Source organism: Chanodichthys erythropterus, chromosome 3, assembly GCF_024489055.1.
Source record: "Chanodichthys erythropterus isolate Z2021 chromosome 3, ASM2448905v1, whole genome shotgun sequence".
Classification (NCBI taxonomy): Eukaryota; Metazoa; Chordata; class Actinopteri; order Cypriniformes; family Xenocyprididae; genus Chanodichthys; species Chanodichthys erythropterus.
In genome coordinates, this window is record NC_090223.1 from 47428910 (window position 1) to 47447139 (window position 18230).

At 40.1% G+C, this 18230-nt stretch overlaps 1 protein-coding gene across 2 annotated transcripts in view; it reads right to left on the reverse strand.

The window, feature by feature from the left end:
* olfm2a (olfactomedin 2a) overlaps positions 1-18230 on the reverse strand; it is a 110961-nt gene that overhangs the window by 4048 nt on the left and 88683 nt on the right. For both annotated transcript variants that reach the window (XM_067376447.1, XM_067376439.1), the window contains exons 2-5: positions 13471-13620; positions 9547-9702; positions 7194-7413; positions 6521-6627 (exon numbers count right to left, since the gene is read on the reverse strand). In XM_067376447.1, the coding sequence (XP_067232548.1) occupies positions 6521-6627; positions 7194-7413; positions 9547-9702; positions 13471-13620 (633 nt within the window). The remainder of the gene's footprint in view (positions 1-6520; positions 6628-7193; positions 7414-9546; positions 9703-13470; positions 13621-18230) is intronic.

Consider the following 18230-nt stretch of genomic DNA (forward strand, 5'->3'; position numbering starts at 1 on the left):
TGTGTGGGAGTGGAGGTGCTGTATGTGCTCTGCGCTCGGCTGCAGCAGTTGTTCCCTGCCCTTTTCCACTCCACATTCACAGGAAATCAATCCTGTTAGCAGTTCTCCATCTCTCTCTGCTCTCTCTTCTCCTTACTCGCCATCACTGTATGAGGCTGAAGTATCTATCAGGCACACAATAGCTACGCTGTGCTCCCATCTTTACTAAGCCATGCACTGTGCACTCTTTATTAACACATCGTAATGAAACTTCAGACAGTCAGCTTATTTAGGATGGTTATTATGTTCTTTCTCCTGCATAATGAAGCCCCTCTGAGGATTTAACGCTCCCCTGCTATATTTTGCCTCCTCCTTCCTCCCTCCCTGGCTCTTCCCCCATTTCTCATTCCACAGAGAGTTGCGGTGCGTTTTTATTTTTAGGCTACTGTGGGGCTGCCTGATGACTGGAGAGGAGGAGAGCAGGTGACTTATGGACAGGCAGGATAATTGGAACATTAAGTATAGCATTTCCTTTGTGGGCTAAACGAGTCCCTGTAGATCGGCGAGTGGAGCTGTGGTCACACTGTGGTCGGCCCATCTCAGACTCCATATTCTCTTCTGAAATGAATAGCATATGTTGTGCTTTGCATGCTGGTGTCTGTATTTTGGTAAATCTATGGATGGTGAATGCTAAGATGATGCCTGCCTGATTGATATGACTATTAGTTCCATTGTGGTGATGTATTTGTCACTTTACATGATTGTTGATTGATATTGGCAAGTAATGTGATCATTAAAGTCAACGACAAAGGACTGTATCATTGGAGATGAACTTTCAGCTTACAGTATCAATTCAGATGGCCACGTGGAACAGAATAAATGATGATCATTGCCTGTTGTCCTTTCATGTCAGTCATTTTATAGTGGAAATGTAAAAAGACTGAAGCTAAATGGACAGAGAGAATGACAGATAGAACGAATGATAGAGAAAAAAAGAACACTTTATTTCCCAGAATTTACTTCTATTGAATTTTTTTATATATTCCTCTGCCTGTCATTCTTGTTCACAATTCCAATTCAACTTCACATTCATGAATTTAAAAAAAGACAAAAAGTTGTTTAATTTGTCAACTCTTTTCTCCACCAACATTGTCAGGGTCGTCACCAAAACTAACGTAGCCAGTGGAAAATATAGGTTTATATGGGCTGGCCCTAGTGTTGTAGTCAAGACCACTTAAACCGAGACCAAGTCAAAACCAAGACCAGTGTGTGTCGAGGCCAAAACAAAACCAGACTTTGGGGGTTTGTGACCAAAACAAGACCAAGACCAAGGCAAGTCTGGACCAAGTCAAGACCAAGACCAGACTGGCACTCCTAAAATTCATCTGAAATATCCACATTGATTGCCTGAGAAATGTCTTATTTTTAATCAATAATTACAATTAGAATAATAAGACACTATACAGAGCTGTTACCAATCAATTGAAAAACTGTAATCAATTGAAAAACTCCAATCAAATTAATGATGTTAACAAAGAAATCAGACAATGCAATGACAATTTAACGATATCCCTGCTGTTGTGGTCTTGACCAGTCTTGAAATAAAATCCCAAGTCCTTTTAGTCTTAGACCAAGAAAAGACCGAGACCAAATGTGGGTGAGACCAAGACAAGACCTTCAAAAAAATGGCCTTAAGACCGGTCTCGAGTACTACAACACTAGTTGGCCCACTCGCAACTGAGGAGAGTATACCTTAAAGCTTTCAACCCTGCTTTTCGGGACCCTGGAGAATTTAGCTCCAACCCTAATCAAACACTCCTGAACCAGCTAATCAAGCTCTTTAGGATCGCTTGAAAATCACATTGGTGTGAAATTCAGATGTGCTGAAGCAGGTTGGATATAAACTTTCCTGGACAGTGAATCTCCAGGAGGAGGCTCCTGCTCACTTCTGCCAAAAATATGTTAGATTTTATCCTGGGCCCACCAGAAACTTTCACATTTTGTCCCGTTCCCTCTCGCAAAACCCCAGGTCTAAGCTGAGATTCTGCCTCATTCTGGTGTCTGTGGGTTTTTCCAATTTTCTGCACACACAATGTTTGAGATCTCCAGTTGCAAACTTATGAGTGCTGTTATTATATGTGACCCGTCACGGAAACCAGGGACACAAGTCGGCAGCACAACTCTCGAGCAAAATGAGAAAGAAGTATTTTTTTTTTCAAAATTGGTGATTTTAGTTTTTTTGCAGAATCTGTTAGTTGAGATCATGAAGAAGCCTTTCCGTGTCTGAGATAGCAGTATTGGTATATTTAAAAGCGTACATTTTGAGGTCGAAATCGGCTTGTTTTTCGGAGATTCTAGCATGCAGTAGGGGCGTGTCATTGTCTGTGTGTATTTCCATACTGGGAAGCGTGGCTGCTTATTATGCAGCGCTCTGGCCAGCTCTAGCTGATATCATAATTCAATGAAGAACCGTGGCCGTTACACCGAAAATGTTTTTAAGTACTTCTTCGACAAGCCGGACGCTTATGAACAAGCGCTCACTGATTCTGAAGACGATCTGAGCGACAATGAAAGTGGCATAATAAGACACTACCTCTCTGGAGTCGGGTAACGCGACGGCGCATTTTGCAGGATTTTTCACATTGCAGCAAAACAGACTTAAAATACTCATAGTTATTTTTTGTCATAGAGACATAAGTAATATTTCAATTTAAACTATAGAATGTCTTCTTTTATTTGTGTACACTCAGAGTAAAAACAAAATGTTGTGCTTTTTGAAAAATAAAGAATACTAACATGATGCGTGATCTCTCGTCTCCCTCTGAACGAAGTCCAATCTGATAGTTCTCAGAAAATGAACTGTAACTTAGTGAATACTAATCAAAAATTTTTTTTTACTTATGTCTGAAAAAACTTTGAAATGTCAGGTTTTAAATCGTGCAAGTCAAATCGAAAACAAACCTTCTGTGTTTATGTAATCTGTATGAAAAGAGAGCTCATTATCCGCTAATGCGGCCACGCCCAAGAAGTCAACGCTATTCAGAGGCAAATTCAGTCAATACATGCAGGCATCGTCTCAATCGTGTATTTATTGTCTTGAAAAGTGTTTTGAATAGCCATAGTTAGCGATCTCTGGCCTCGGTTAGTTCAGTTAGTTCCTGGATTGCCTATTCTTCTTTGGCAGGTATTTGTGGACTAAAGCTGTACAGAGCGCCCTCCGGCTGCAAGTAGCCTATGAATTGAAAACACCAGTGCTCATAGTGATGACAAAAAATATTGAAGAAATATTACTGACATAAACATATGAGAATCCATCAATATTTCTCCAAATGTACATGCTTTTAAGCTAAAAGCCTATATGAAATGCCATAGAGGTAACATTGTTCAGACACTTTGCATCACAGAAATATATTAGGCTATATTTTAAAGTATATAATACTATTATTTTAAATGGTAATAATACTTCACAGTATTGCTGTTTTTTCTGTATGTTTGATATACACCATCACAGAGGGTTTTTTCACAGCCTACCTGACTGAAAGGCCTCATTATTATGCAAGTCATTTCAGGTCATTACTATGTGATTCTTTTGTCTTCTCATGTGGTATGCGGTCCATGCAGCTTTACAGGGGGTATGGCTTATCTAAATGAGATGTAAATGAGCCCTATTGCCAGCAGGTGAGAACAGGTGAGAACTGCAACTTTAGAGGCGTTTTTCTCCCTATAGAGCTTTCTTGAGTGCCTACCTTCAAATGTCCACAACTTCTCCAAATATTACACATCATTGGAAAGCTTGGAGACTACACTTTCAGAATCTGTGAATAACTCAAAATGCCCCAGAACTGACTTGTGTCGCTACTTTCTGTGACTGGTCACATATTTTGCAGGAGCCCATAAGTCATTTCTTTCTCCCGCTTCCCATGCACATAGTATCTTCTCTCCAGCATCCGCACTCAGCAATTCAAAACTTTTTCTGTCAAAGATACTAGAAAAGGCAGTTTCAACACAACTGTGTTCGTTTTTAGAAAGAAATGGAATCTGTGAGGATTTCCAGTCAGGATTTAGACCATACCATAGTAGTGAGACTGCTCTCGTTAGAGTTACAAACGATCTACTCCTATCATCCGATCGTGGCTGTATTTCTCTATTAGTGTTATTAGATCTCAGTGCTGCTTTTGACACTATCGATCATAACATTCTTTTAAAAAGACTTGAAAACTATATTGGCATTAGTGGAATTGCTTTGGCATGGTTCAAATCATACTTATCTGACCGTTATCAGTCTGTGGTAGTTAATGAAGAGATGTCGTATCGATCACAGGTTAAATATGGGGTACCACAAGGCTCAGTATTAGGACCGTTGCTTTTCACTCTGTACATGCTGCCCTTAGGAGAGATAATTAGGAAGCATGGTGTTAGTTTTCACTGCTACGCTGACGATACTCAGCTCTATATTTCCTCGCGCCCTGACGAAACCTACAAATTCACAAAACTAACAGAATGCATAGCTGACATTAAAAACTGGATGACAAGAAATTTCTTATTATTAAATTCAGAAAAAACTGATTTCCTAATCTTTGGACCAAAAACTTCCTCACGAAAAAACCTTGAATACTCTCTAACACTTGACGGGTGCTCCATTAAACTTTCGTCCTCAGTTAGGAACCTGGGTGTGCTCTTTGATACCAATCTTTCATTTGAAAGTCATGTTTCTAGTATCTGTAAAACCGCCTTCTTCCATCTAAAAAATATATCTAAATTACGACATATGCTCTCAATGACAAATGCAGAACAGTTGGTTCATGCATTCATGACCTCAAGACTAGATTATTGTAACGCTCTACTGGGTGGTTGTTCTGCTCGGCTTTTAAACAAACTACAGTTGGTTCAAAATGCGGCAGCTAGAGTTCTTACTAGAACCAGAAAGTATGACCATATTAGCCCAGTTCTGTCAACATTACATTGGCTCCCTATTAAACATCGTATAGATTTTAAAATCTTGCTACTTAGTTTATAAAGCTCTAAATGGTTTAGCTCCCCAGTACCTAAGTGAGCTCTTAATGCATTATAGTCCTTCACGTTTATTGCGATCTCAGAATTTAGGCCAGTTGATAATACCCAGAATATCAAAATCAACTGAAGGCGGCAGATCATTTTTCTATTTAGCACCTAAACTCTGGAACAATCTTCCTAGCATTGTTCGGGAAGCAGACACACTCTGTCAGTTTAAATCTAGACTAAAAACACATCTCTTTGCTCTTGCATACACATAACACATTATCAATACATTAACATTTTTCAAATCCGTTAAAGGATTGTTACGCTGCAATAATTAGGTCGGCCGGAACCGAGAACATTTCCTATAACACTAGATATACCTGTACATCAGAACAAGAATGGCATCTACGCTAATATCTGTCTCTCTGCTTATCCTGAGGTTTGCCGGGTGCTGGATCCAGGCCGTATCCAGGTCAGATGGAGAACCTGCGTCTGGACCTGACTACAACGTAGCCCAGGATCCCCGTATCCGCTTACATATATTTATATATAATCGATTTTTAATCTCTATAATAAAAATGTACAATTCAGATTTTGATCTCCATATACATTTACATATATATATCTTCCAAGGGGTTTTTTCCCTCCTAGGACTTTTTTCCCAGTGCTAGCACGCTGGGTTTTTCTCCTAGGGGTTTTTTTCCACGCCGACATTGGCTTAATGTAGCACCATCTTGTATATGTTACATATTACCACGCTTGTTTGTACAGTTTTAACCACTTCCCTTTTTTTCTGTGCTTCTAATATGTAAAGCTGCTTTGAAACAATTACCAATTGTAAAAGCGCTATATAAATAAATTTGACTTGACTTGACTTGACTTGCCCCTCACCACACCTGGTTGCATTGGGTCCTGTGGATCTCAACCTCTAGGTTGAAGACCTCTGACTGAAAGGCTTGTTTCCCAACCCTGTTCCTGCAGGCACACCAACAGTTCACATTTTTGATATCTCCTTTATCTGACCCATACATTTCTGGTATTGAAGTGTCCACTAACGAGTTGATTAATTGAATCACATGTGATTGATTAGGAAGAGTTCGTAAATCATAGTGTTGGTGTGCCTCTAGGAACAGGGTTGGGAAACACTGCCTTAGAAGACCTTGTGGACAACTCTGGCTGCTAGTAATTCCTTGCAGTGATTGGCGTTTACCTAAACAAGTTGTTAATATCCAACCCACTGATGGAGTAATTAATATGGGGACTGTGGTTCTGACAGGAGACGTGAGGATAGAGAGAAGAATGGAGTGAGAGTATGAGCATAATAGAGAAGGAAAGAGAGGGAGGGAGGGAGGGAGGGAGGGAGAAAAATGGTGGAAGAACCATCCATCAGTGACTCAGCTCTCACTGCTGAGGAGCAGCTTCATTCTACCAAAACACTGACTCAGTCACATTGTGTGTGTGATTGTGTGTCTACGGGAGAGACGGCTCATCATAGCAGTGGCAGTGATGGAGTGATAGAGTGTTGCGGCACAGTCCTTCTTACCCTATTATCGGAGCTAGGGATCATTGTGTCAGTCATCCAGGAGCCGAACCTTGACCCTGAGGCGCGAACAGTGATGGGGTTACTGACGCCAGTTAGCTTCCCGCAACCTGGTGATAGAACACAGGGGGCAACATAAATGAGAGCTTCAACTGAACTCAGATGAACCAGTCAGCATTAAATTGCCAAAAGCGACATTTATGGAGCAGAACGAATATCTGTTAGATCACCCTTTTTAGATGTTCTTGTGAAGTCATCAGTTTCATCCTGAATAGAACATGAGCTTGTCTCATCATGCATCTGAAAGCCAATTATTCTTTCAGCCAAATGAACTTTGGACATTTCAGTACAAAGCTTGCTAGCTGGCTGTTTTTAAGGTTCTAACGTTAAATTGCTTATCTAATTGGACAGCAAGCACATTTTGACTTAATTGGGTCTAATGTGGTCTTCACAACCATCAGACATGTCTAGTTTACTTTTGCTTTTTCAATTTAAAAGTAAATTACTGCAGCTGCTCTAAAATAACCCTGCAAATAATCATGCCAAACGAGTCCTGTGCTGAGAATCCAACAAGTCAAAAGTCTATTTTCTTGTTATACCAGGTCACATACTGCTAGATAGCTCCTATTCCTGTTTATAAAATTCAGCTCAAACCCACTTCTACTAGACGCCTTACCGAGTTTCTGCATGCAGGAGTGCAGGCGAGTCTCCAGTAATAGCACTCGCTGCCTGAGCTCCTCGTAGTCGTAGGCTCCCATCTCCTCTTGAATGGCCATGAGTACCAGGGACAGATTCCTCACCTCCTCCCTCAGCTGCAGGATCATTCTCGCATCTGCTTTGTACTGCTCCACCACTGGCAGCAGGGGAAGCAGCTGAGTAACCTTGTCCTTTAACTCCTGAGGGAGAAGGAAGGAGTGCAATGGAGGTTAGGAGAGAAAATGAAAGCCGAGAAACAGTTAATCTCCCCAAAGAGGTTTGGGAATCTACATGGGCTCTCATTAACTATTCAGCATGTTCATCTCCAACCTTTCATCTCGCATGACCAGTCTCCTGCCCCTGGGTCCGAATGCATCCTCACATAAGAACCAAGGTTTGATTCTATGCATCTCTGACAATCTTCCACCCATCCGACACAGGCCCACTCATTCCCATTTCTACCAGGAAGACTCTAATGCCACATCATTCATTCATAACTATTAGGTCTGGCCAATCACTGCTTGACACTTGGAGTATATAAGTACCGAAACCTCTGTTTTACATTCGCAGTTGATGATGCTCACGTTCCCCTCCATACTTCCCACCACCACCACCAGATTGGTTCCCATCTATCTGTCGGGGCCTTCATCTTCATGCAGGATCAGCAAAATCTGCATCCCCCAGGATTTGGACTAAGGACCTACGTCAAAGAACTTTTCCTATACAACTAGACATGAATCATTGTAGCTCACTACCATCTGTTAATACTTTTTGGAACAAATACCATATAAATGTTCACCTGCCCTCTGAGTCTTTCCAGTAGAACCTTGTTGTGACCAAGCGGCTTTGAAAGAGCTAAAACTTGTGGGCTGATCTCAGCTCAGCTTAGCAATCATTTACCGCACCCAGGCGAACTGGCCGGCCTGTCATAGGCTGAGGTATATCAATAAAGGGGGTCTGAACAGCAGGTGTATCAATAAAGCATGCTCACCACAGGAGGGGCTGTTTCCTCCTTGTTAAAGTTTATCGTAAATCTAGTGATGGAGCTGCTCTCAGCCCTGCGGCGCCACATCATAAATCTAATTTTCCTGTTCCGAGACACAAAAATTTAGTCTCGTTAATCTCCCGCCCTGCCATAGGCGACTTTGAGCTCTCTACATTCATCAGCAGCCTCGCCGAAATAAAGCCTGGCTTTGAGACTCCCACTCTTTGAAATAGTGCTTTTAACACTGGCACATCTCGCAAATTTTTCACAGCTCCAGCAGAGAAGAAGGAAGGAAAAAAGGATTATGGTGCTTTGAACATGTATTGATAGATGAGGAATGATTTCTGGAAAATTTCAGAATCATATTCTATGCAGCGTTTGGTGAGATGAGTCAGACCGCAGCAGAGCGGGGTGGATGGGTAAGTGGTGGTAGCGCATTTTGAATGATAGTGATACCCCTGGGAAGAGTGTCTGTGGCTTCCATCCCACTCTTTTTAGCAGACGGCTGCATGTTACTCATCTTAAAGCGTGCTCTTCCATTCAGTCCTCTGTATATCGGTACAGAGTCCTTCAACTATTCTGAGATCATACAGAGCTACAAGCACACTATCCTATTCCAAAAAGAACAGAAAAACATACCCTTTTGTATGCACATACACACACAAACACACTTATTACTGAAACAAGCTCCAGGTTTTGGGTATAAATATTTGATGTGTATTTGAATTCTCTCAGAAGACCTTTGGTATGTCTCAATTAAACATAAAAATCAAGTGGTATTGAAGGTTTGTGCCAGTGTCTATGTCACGTAGGGGCAGAGGCGCTGGAACAAGTTTTAGAGTAGAGTGGCTGAAGGTAGGCGGGTTGTTGTCTCACAATATAAAAATACTGAGGCTGTGAATGCTAATTAGTGTGCACTAACATTGCTCAATCTACAGTCATGTTACTAAATGATTATTCATGATCTAACCTTAGCCTTGATTGATCCCAGCAAACACAAAAAAATTGTTAGTTGGGATTTGCTAAGTGTTTTAGACGTTTCACATAGTTTTGACATTGAGAACTAGTATGAAGCCATTTTTACATTTCAGACACTTTTTAACATTCATTAATTAATATATTCAGTGTGTGTCTGTACAGTTCAAGTATCAAGTTTGAATAGAATTATTTCAAATATCATCTACACAATTAAAACTGTCTTGACCTTTTCCGATTGACCTTTTCTCTTCATAAATCTAAGCTTACTCTCCAGAAATCCCTGTAAGTTTTTCTTTTTTGACTATCACTGATGAGGATCTGAACTAAACATGGGGGGTTGTGAGTGTAGACATTGTGAGAAGAAAGGCACCTGAAAACTCTTGGGGTTGAGGCTGCGTGGATTTTCAGAGGCGGTCTTCAGTTTGCCATCCACTGTTTTCATGAGGTTCTCTGTGTCTCTCACATACTGCAGATCTCTGAACGTCCTCAGATCTAGCACCTCCATGGATTGAGTTATATTCTGAACCTGTTACATACCACAAAACACAAAGTCAAAACAGTGTGATGCACCAGGGAATGTTTTCTGAGGGCACAACAGTGTGACGCCTTCAATTTGTTGTAGTTCAAATCAGCCTTCCTACATATTCAGACCTCCCACTGAGCGTCTTGCCCACATCAACACACAGGCGACGGGAGCGTGACTGTTGATCAGCACACACACCTAACTAGCTCCTATAAACTCCTACATACTCCCGGAGTACACATACGCACACAGAAAGATTCACACACCCTGCTCTTGGCTGCACTTAAGAGAATCAAACAGGACATAGATTGTATGCTGGTATTCTCCTCATGTCCATACTGATGTGCATGAGGGCCCTTGTCTAATGAGCTGATCTGCATAGCTGTCAGACCCAATGGTCACACTTAGCGCTGAGGATTGTGGATGTTTGGACTTGGGCAAGGGTTAGGTGGGATCACATATTCACTGTGCATTCAGTTATTATTTGTCATGCATGTCGCTGAATGCTTAGGAGGACTGAGCATGCACACTCTCACACACAAGAAGCTGGATGGTGGTAGTTTAATTCTGAACACATCTCTTTCAGAGAGGGACTGACCCAGGTGTCCTCATTAGTCTGCATTTTATTAAGCAGGAGCATTAGTGCCTCGCAGCTGCTGGCATAGCCACACACACATTTTATTGTCTGACTGGTTGAGTTATGTTGGAGTATGGCTGTAGATAAGGTGTTTAGACCCTGACAGCGGGGCAAGGCAGGATTTAAGGTAGAGTTTGTGGCAGAATTTATAGGGTTATAGTTCACCCAAAAATTCTGTCATAATTTACTACAACTTTTTTATGACTTCCTTTCTTCTGCTGAACACAAAAGAAGATATTTTGAAGATATTTTTGCCCATACAGTATAATATAAAGTGATTCTTAATTCACTCTCAAATCAAGACATTCATCAACTTGCATGTACACAGACTACATCGAATATGTTGACACTAACCTCAAATATCATGATGATTGGTCACCATTCAACATACAAAGAGATTGTATCACTTTAGGAGACTTACAATATACCAGCCAAGTCGTATGGATTAATTTCATGCTACTTTTATGTCGTTTTTGTAGCTTAAAGGTAGGGTAGGCAATTTTTTTATAAACACTTTTTGTTTTACTGGATGAAACTTTCTTCACATCCTGACAGCAATCAATAATAGAAGTGCTCTAAATGTTAAAAAAATTACATATATCTTCTTTGGAAGTCTTAGGACCAAAAAAATGTTCATCCAATCACAATATCCTATCTGCCTGTCAACATATGTATTTCCATACCTCCACACACCTGCTCACGCAGACATCACTCGTCATCAGCGCTCCTCCTGGACCAAAACAACAAGCTTATGCTGCATTCACGCCATGTCGTAACCGTAATTACGAGATGGCAACCCACGACGTTCTACCTGGAGCTGTTCATGTGCGCAGACTTGTTTTGTTTTTTTTTGCGTTTCTGTGTCAACACTATCAACGCCGAAATTAATCTGCAGCAGTCAGGTGGTACAAGTAAGAGCTTTGTAAGTTGTTTACGTTTTTGTAATGTTATGTGCTTTGAGACATGAAGTGATTTAACGCCGTCTCTGGTGACACTTTGCAGACTCAGCTGTGCATGTTTCATGTGATTCGGAGGAGGCGTAGGGAGGGTGGGATTTATGCTTTCAAAGCTAGTTTGCTATTGCTCTATGAAATTGCCTACCCTACCTTTAAAAGTTTTGGACCCCAGTGACTCTCAAAGTATAGAAACATTTGCTGAAACACTCGTCAGACTATCTTTTTTTCCCACCCCAGGAAAACACAATCTTAAGAAAGAGATTGGAATGACATGAGGGTGAATAAACGATGACAGAATTTTACTTTTTAGGTAATCTATTCCTTTAAGGTAGAGTTTGTGGCAGAATTATATTGTGTTTGGCATGGGTGTGTGTCTTGTGCCACAGTGACTCACTCTGTCTGGAGTCCCAAATTTGCCACCTTAGGAATCCCTCTCCAAACTATTTCAATTTGGACCTCTATTCCTCTCTTTCTGCTTCTCTTTTCATCTCTGCCCCCATCAGCTGTGCTCATTAACTAGTCAAACAGCTGCTTCCTATTGTAGTGTGATTCCAAATCTCTCTCTGACTCAGTGAGCGTGATGTTGATGGGGACGTGTGGCTCTTAATGGACTGCTGTTCACAGATGAGGCTGGAAACCACTGAGGGGTTGGTGAGGAAGAGGAAATGAGAGCCAGTCAGCTAGCTGAGAATCCAACACACTATTTATGTCGACACTCTGCATTTAACTGCCAATCGATTGAACCGTGCATATCAACAGACTTAATATCCAACCTTTTTTTCTGTAGCAAAACATCTCTCTCTCTCTCTTTGATTTCTTTTCATATTTTAATTTCTCTACTTCACAGCACACCCTGATATTGCGGAGTTAGACATGCTCCTGGGTCAACATATTTTGTTGATCCAGAAACAACATTCCTGTTCACAAATTTAGTCCTAACCCCATCATTACCCCCAAACCTAACACTACCCATAACTTATCCCTAAAATCAAAGGGAAATGATTGGTGAATAGCACTTATGTAGAAGCACCAAACCCTGATTGTAAACCTAAACTTGACAAAAGCTCTGAACTTGTCCCTCAAAACTGATTGGTTGATTGGAATGTTGATCCAGGTACATGCTGTACTTGGTAAAAACTGGTTGACCAGCCTCACCAGCTAGGTTTTGCTATTTATCAGTCTGGCTATTGGGTTCCACCAAATAGATCAGCCAAAAAAAACAAACACTAGCCAAGGTAAATCAGTCTGAGCCAGCATGGAAATTCATGCTGATCCAATTTGGTCTTTTTTTGGAGGGCTTTTTGTTTTCCCATCTCTTTCCACTGTATTTATCTTTTACTGCACACCAGGTCAGTCAAGCACAGTTAGATGGTATTTTTCTCTCCATATTGCTACGATGTTGAATGGATAGTTCCATTAAAAAAGATGAAATTCTGTCATCATTTACTTACCCTCATGTCCTTTCAAACCTTTAAGACTTTATTTCTTATGTAAAACAGAAAATTAAATGTTTAGTAGAAAGTTTGAGCTGTTTTTCAATGCAATGAAATTGTATGGGGACCAAAGGATGTTAAGCACCAAAAAGAACTAAAATGCCTCATAAGTGAAATCTATATGAATCATGCATTCTGAGTCTGATTTAGCCATATGACAGCTATATGTCGTATCTTATGAATAGTTAAGATGACCCTAACATTACCATGAACCACAGGGGTGTCCAATCCTGTTCCTGAAGGGCCATTGTCTTGCACAGTTTAGCTGCAACCACAATCAAGGTCAAGGCATACTAGAAAATTCCAGTCAGTTTTGTTGACACACGGTCTCAGTGTGTGAATTTCAGGCTTTTAGTAAAGCCCTGTGCATTGAGTGCTCCATTTCCTGATTTAGGAGGTACTTTATACTTTTTTTCCCAGCCGTTCTTTGCTTGGTCTTAGTCTAATGAGTATGATTAGGAAAAAAATAAAAACGGCTCAGCAGAATAAATCCAATTTCACAGCAGTATTTAGGACACGTCCTCTTTTAGGCGGTTGTTTGCATTATGTATTTTCACAAACTTTCTCTAATGGAGAACAGTATTATGTAATATTTGGTATCTATGTTTAATGACTGCACAATATGTACAAAACATTACTCTGCTAGGATTTGCTAGGTTATTGTGCATTAACAGACGAATGTCACCTTCTCCATAAGTTGACGGAGCTGTCTGCTGCGTGGGTCTCGATTACACATGTTCTGTGCTGGAGCCACAACGGTGCAGATACATTTCCCATCTGCGTCCTGTGCCGAGCTGTAGATCTGCCAGCCCTCCTCTGGGCTTGGATACAGGGCCTGCATAGAAAAAGAGATGGAGAGATGAAAAAAGAGATGCATGGAGAGTAAAATGCATGAGCAAAATAGAATGTGGCATCTGTGAGAGGAGGAGGTTTTGATCAGCTTAGACACTCTGAGGAAATAGAGTGGCTTTGGATCGATAAAGCTGCTTTTTCATAGGGGGTGGAGTCAGGAGATGGATGTCTTGAAACAATGTGCATGCTCAAATGTGCTCACACACGTTGGGTTTTCATGTTTTATGGGGACATACCATTGACTTAAAGATTTTTATACTGTAAAAACAGTATATTCTATCCCCTAACCCATCACAAAAAATAAATAAATAAATAAATAAATAAATGATAAAAAATATGATTTATAAGCCTTTTTTTCCTCATGGGGACCAACAAATGTTCCCACAAGGGCAAGGATTTCAGATATTGCCATTAGGGAGGCACCGATCATCATTTTTTATGGCAGATTCCAAGTTTTTTTTTTACAAGCAAATTGGCCAATTCATTCACGGTTGCCAACTGTTTTTCTTTAAGTACATTTATTTGTAGTCCATTTGCTCTATTAGAGGCCAAACTGGCCTTTAATTTCAAATGGCTGCAGATATTTTTTGTTTGAGGCAACTACTGCATTTTAATCCTACTCCAAACAAGGATGCTATATGTAGTATGAACAGTTGTTTTCAATAGTCAATATTTACATTTTTCTTACTGTATTTCGCGCATCGCGAACAGTGAGTTTGCTGTGCCTGGTACAGTTTTTGCATCCGTCTTCAGCACTTCCCGTCTCTGGCTTGTGTTAATGTCCTGTTTACAGACTTCTTAATAATTCCACACAAATTACATTTTGGGAAATAACTGAAATGCAGTTTGTGTGCAAGTCCGGAAAAGAGATTGACTACAATAAAAATAAAAACAGCCCGGTTGCTGATTGTGTGTTTGGAGAAAAAATATCATCTGTTCTGATTTATGGCCGGTTGACTGATCATCTTTTTAGGAACATTTTGTCTCCATAACATAGGGAATACCTGAACCACACACATACACAGACACACATATTTGCTTTTTATCATAGTGGAGACTTTCCATTGACTCCTATTGTTTTTATACAGTTATTTTGATATTTGATATGTTTACCCCTACTGCTAAATCAAAACTCTGCTTTTTCATTAATTAAATAGTGAAATAGTTAATGAAAATTTAACCTCAATCCACAACATTAGTGGCATAATGTTTATTACCAAAACAACCATGTCCATATATTCCTTTTAAAAAACAACACACAAGGTTATATTGAGGTATTTACAAAGTAACTAAATGGGGCCAATTTTGGGAGGATTTAAAAGAAGAAGTGTCAAGCTTATAATTTTAAAAGGCACTTAAAAATTGTGTATTATTTGAGCTGTAAAGTGGTTTTAATATTTTTTATGGTTTATGGTGTTGTGTTAACCTCTCAACCAAATTGTAAAATTAAATATGCACAATTTACACAATTAGCAAGCAATTTTTTAAACTAAAATCATGTTAAAAGACATTGTTCTCTTGTGGCTATAGTATTGAAATATTTTATTCTTAACTGGTTGGTCCTATTTACATCCATATTAAGTGCCTCACTATAGCTTAGATTTTTAAGTGGAAATTAATTGTTGTGGTAATCAACATTATACTTAACTTGACTGAACCAGGAATATTTTTTTAAGACGCTATTTGGTATGTTTATGAAGCTGGTGATTTCAGGTTTTACTATCCTTAAAGAATAAAAGAAGAATAAAGCCCGGTTGGATTAAAGACAGATAGCATTTACAAGTGGCAATAAAATGTCTCCTTCTGCTCTAACCTTCCTGTTGTCGTTCTTTCGTACCCTTTACGGTGTTTTTCACTCTCACGCTTCGCTCTCTCTCTCTCTCTCACCCCACACTTCCCCGATCAGATTAAATGACCGAGTGGACAGAGAGACTATGTGATTGGAGAGTAAAGCAGCAGCCGCCCCATGAGCTCACTGTCACATCCTGTCACTCCTGCCAATCCCTGCCACTCTCTGCTCTCTTTCTGTCTCCTTTATTTTTCACTCCTTTTCTTCCACACTCTCCTCACCTTCCCATCGTTCTCATCTGTCCTTTCTTCCTGTGTCTTCGGCTTTTTTCATCCCTGAGCAATTTCTCTCTCTCGCTCACTCAATTTAATTCAAATTATGGCAATTCAACTCAATAATGCTTTATTAGACTGCCAGGCAAATGTAATTTCACAAAATCAAAAGGAATTGATTTGTAAATTTAGCTGTGGAGGCAATACAAAATAAAGGTTCCACAAATGCAACTAATCACAATGAGTGTTATTCATTCAAGTCAAAATGATCTGTATATCTCCTTTCCCAATACATATTGTTTTAAAGCAACTTTACATTTGGTCATACTGTTTTGTCTTAATAAAGCCTCAGTGCTTTACCATAGAGAAATTAGGGCTAGGCGTTTGGTGATATGATGATATTTGGGGTGTGACGAGATCTCGTGTCACAAGATCTCGCAAGATTAAAATGTGATGAGATTTCTTGTCTATTTTGCAATATTGCCATGACGGAGTGTGAGGGTGAAATTAGGATAGAGTAGGATCCACTGTCGTTTTTCTTTTTATAGAAATAAAATCCATTTAATTCAGTTGAATAACAGTTCAATCCCATCCAGCTCATTCAACACGATTTTAATAATGTATTAGTAAATGTTGAAATTAACATTAACAAAGATTAATAAATGCTGTAGAAGTGCAGTTCATTATTAGTTCATGTTAACTAATTCAGTTAAGTAATGAACCTCATTGTAAAGTGTTACCGATAATTCATACTCAGAAAGTAGAACTGAAATGACATTAATTTTTAAGATGATTAGTTAAAACATTTCATAAGCACCTTGTCATTGAGGATTTCTTATGTAAAAATCTTGTCTCGAGTATACGAGTGATCTTTCAGATTTAGAGCTTGTTATATTGTATAACAGTTATTTATAGTGTTGTCTAATATATCAGTGCTTTGGCACACGTATGAACGTTTAAAGGCAATTAGGAGATTTAAATACTGGTCGGTATTGTTCTATAAAGAGATTTAAATGTTGGTCAGCTTTGTTCTAAGTGAGAGTAAGCCATTTTGAGCCGTTTTAATGAAAATACGTTTGGTTATTGCAGGTGAGAGTCTGAAAAAGTCTTGAAGTAAAAAAATACGCACTACATGTGCTCAGCTACCTTGACAAACAACTCTGATTATATCAAGCCTTCTCAATTTCTGTGCTTTGAATGTCAGTTTTGTTTCATTTGACAATTTCTTTGACTTCTTTACTAGTCAAGTAACGTGCAAAATTTCGATCCCTTTGAAGGTCTGTGTTCATTTATTGTGGAGTTTTCTGTCTAATGATGCTTGTCTTTTCAGTTTTATCAGTTTGTTGAGTCTGAAGATGCAGGCAAAAAACTGATTGTTGTTTTGATTAATTTTGGCTTGAGAGCATTTCTCTCGGTGTATCTGTTTCCCTGATTTATTCTCCATCTCTGTCTCTCCCCTTGAGCATATTTTCATTTAGGTAGCATCATGGGCTCCCTATTTTCAATAACAACCTCTGTTTCCTTCTCTCTCTCAAAAGGGAAAAAAAAATGCATACAAAAAAAAAAAAAAAAAAAGAGAGAAATACACAAAACACTCAAACACGATGAAATGACATTAAATATTAAAGGTCTAAAAATACACCAAACTGCTTTTTTTGACCCAGTAGATTAGGACACGCATAAAATCTCCCATCTCATTCCGGTGAAGGTGCTTGCAAAGCCTGAAGGCATGAGAGACAGACACACACGAGAGTGCCTGACACACACACACACTGTTCCCAGTGGTTCAGATTCACACTCAGATTTGATAAGGTTGGTCTTGGCTCAGTCATTAGCCTCGTTTCTTCTGTTCATCTAACCTCTTGCTTGTACAGTACATGGTGATTTGCATAAGAATGCCACATACTGTTATAAATGCTGTCTTGGGAACAGTGCTATTTTCCTGTCCAGTCTGGCTTTCAGCAGCTGTCAAATCTAGCAAGGTCTTCACTTCCATTAGCAGTGATTTTCTGTGCTTCGTGTCACTGTCATAAAACACTTGCTGAAACTGCTCTGCCATCCCGGATGGAATTTTCCCAGGTGAGCTGATGCAGAAATCCAACCTTCTCTGCGAGATCAGCACGGACAGGTCTGCCGCTTCGGCTCTGTCTGGCTCCATGCGTTGGCGGTCCGCTCTGCTAAACACTCATAGCCGATATGAGACCAGCCCAAGCGTATCTCGCCCTGGCCTGAAAGTATGCGCTCTTGCTCGGGTCTTCGATTCCCAGCCGAGTGTATTACCACCCTAACATTTCATCATCAGTCTCATTCCCATCCCGACGGACCTACGGCTTAGTGTCTGAGCACGTCAGATACGGTTAGCGTCGAGCTTCGGCTCAATCTATACGCCAATCTGCCACCCGCAGCCCCTCAAGAGCATAAAACTGTCGCATCAATCATCGGTGCGGTACATGCACCTCACATGTTAAACATCAGCGTGGCACGTGTGCCAATCCGACGGCTGGGGGGCCAATGGGGAGCGGCGCTTTCTCA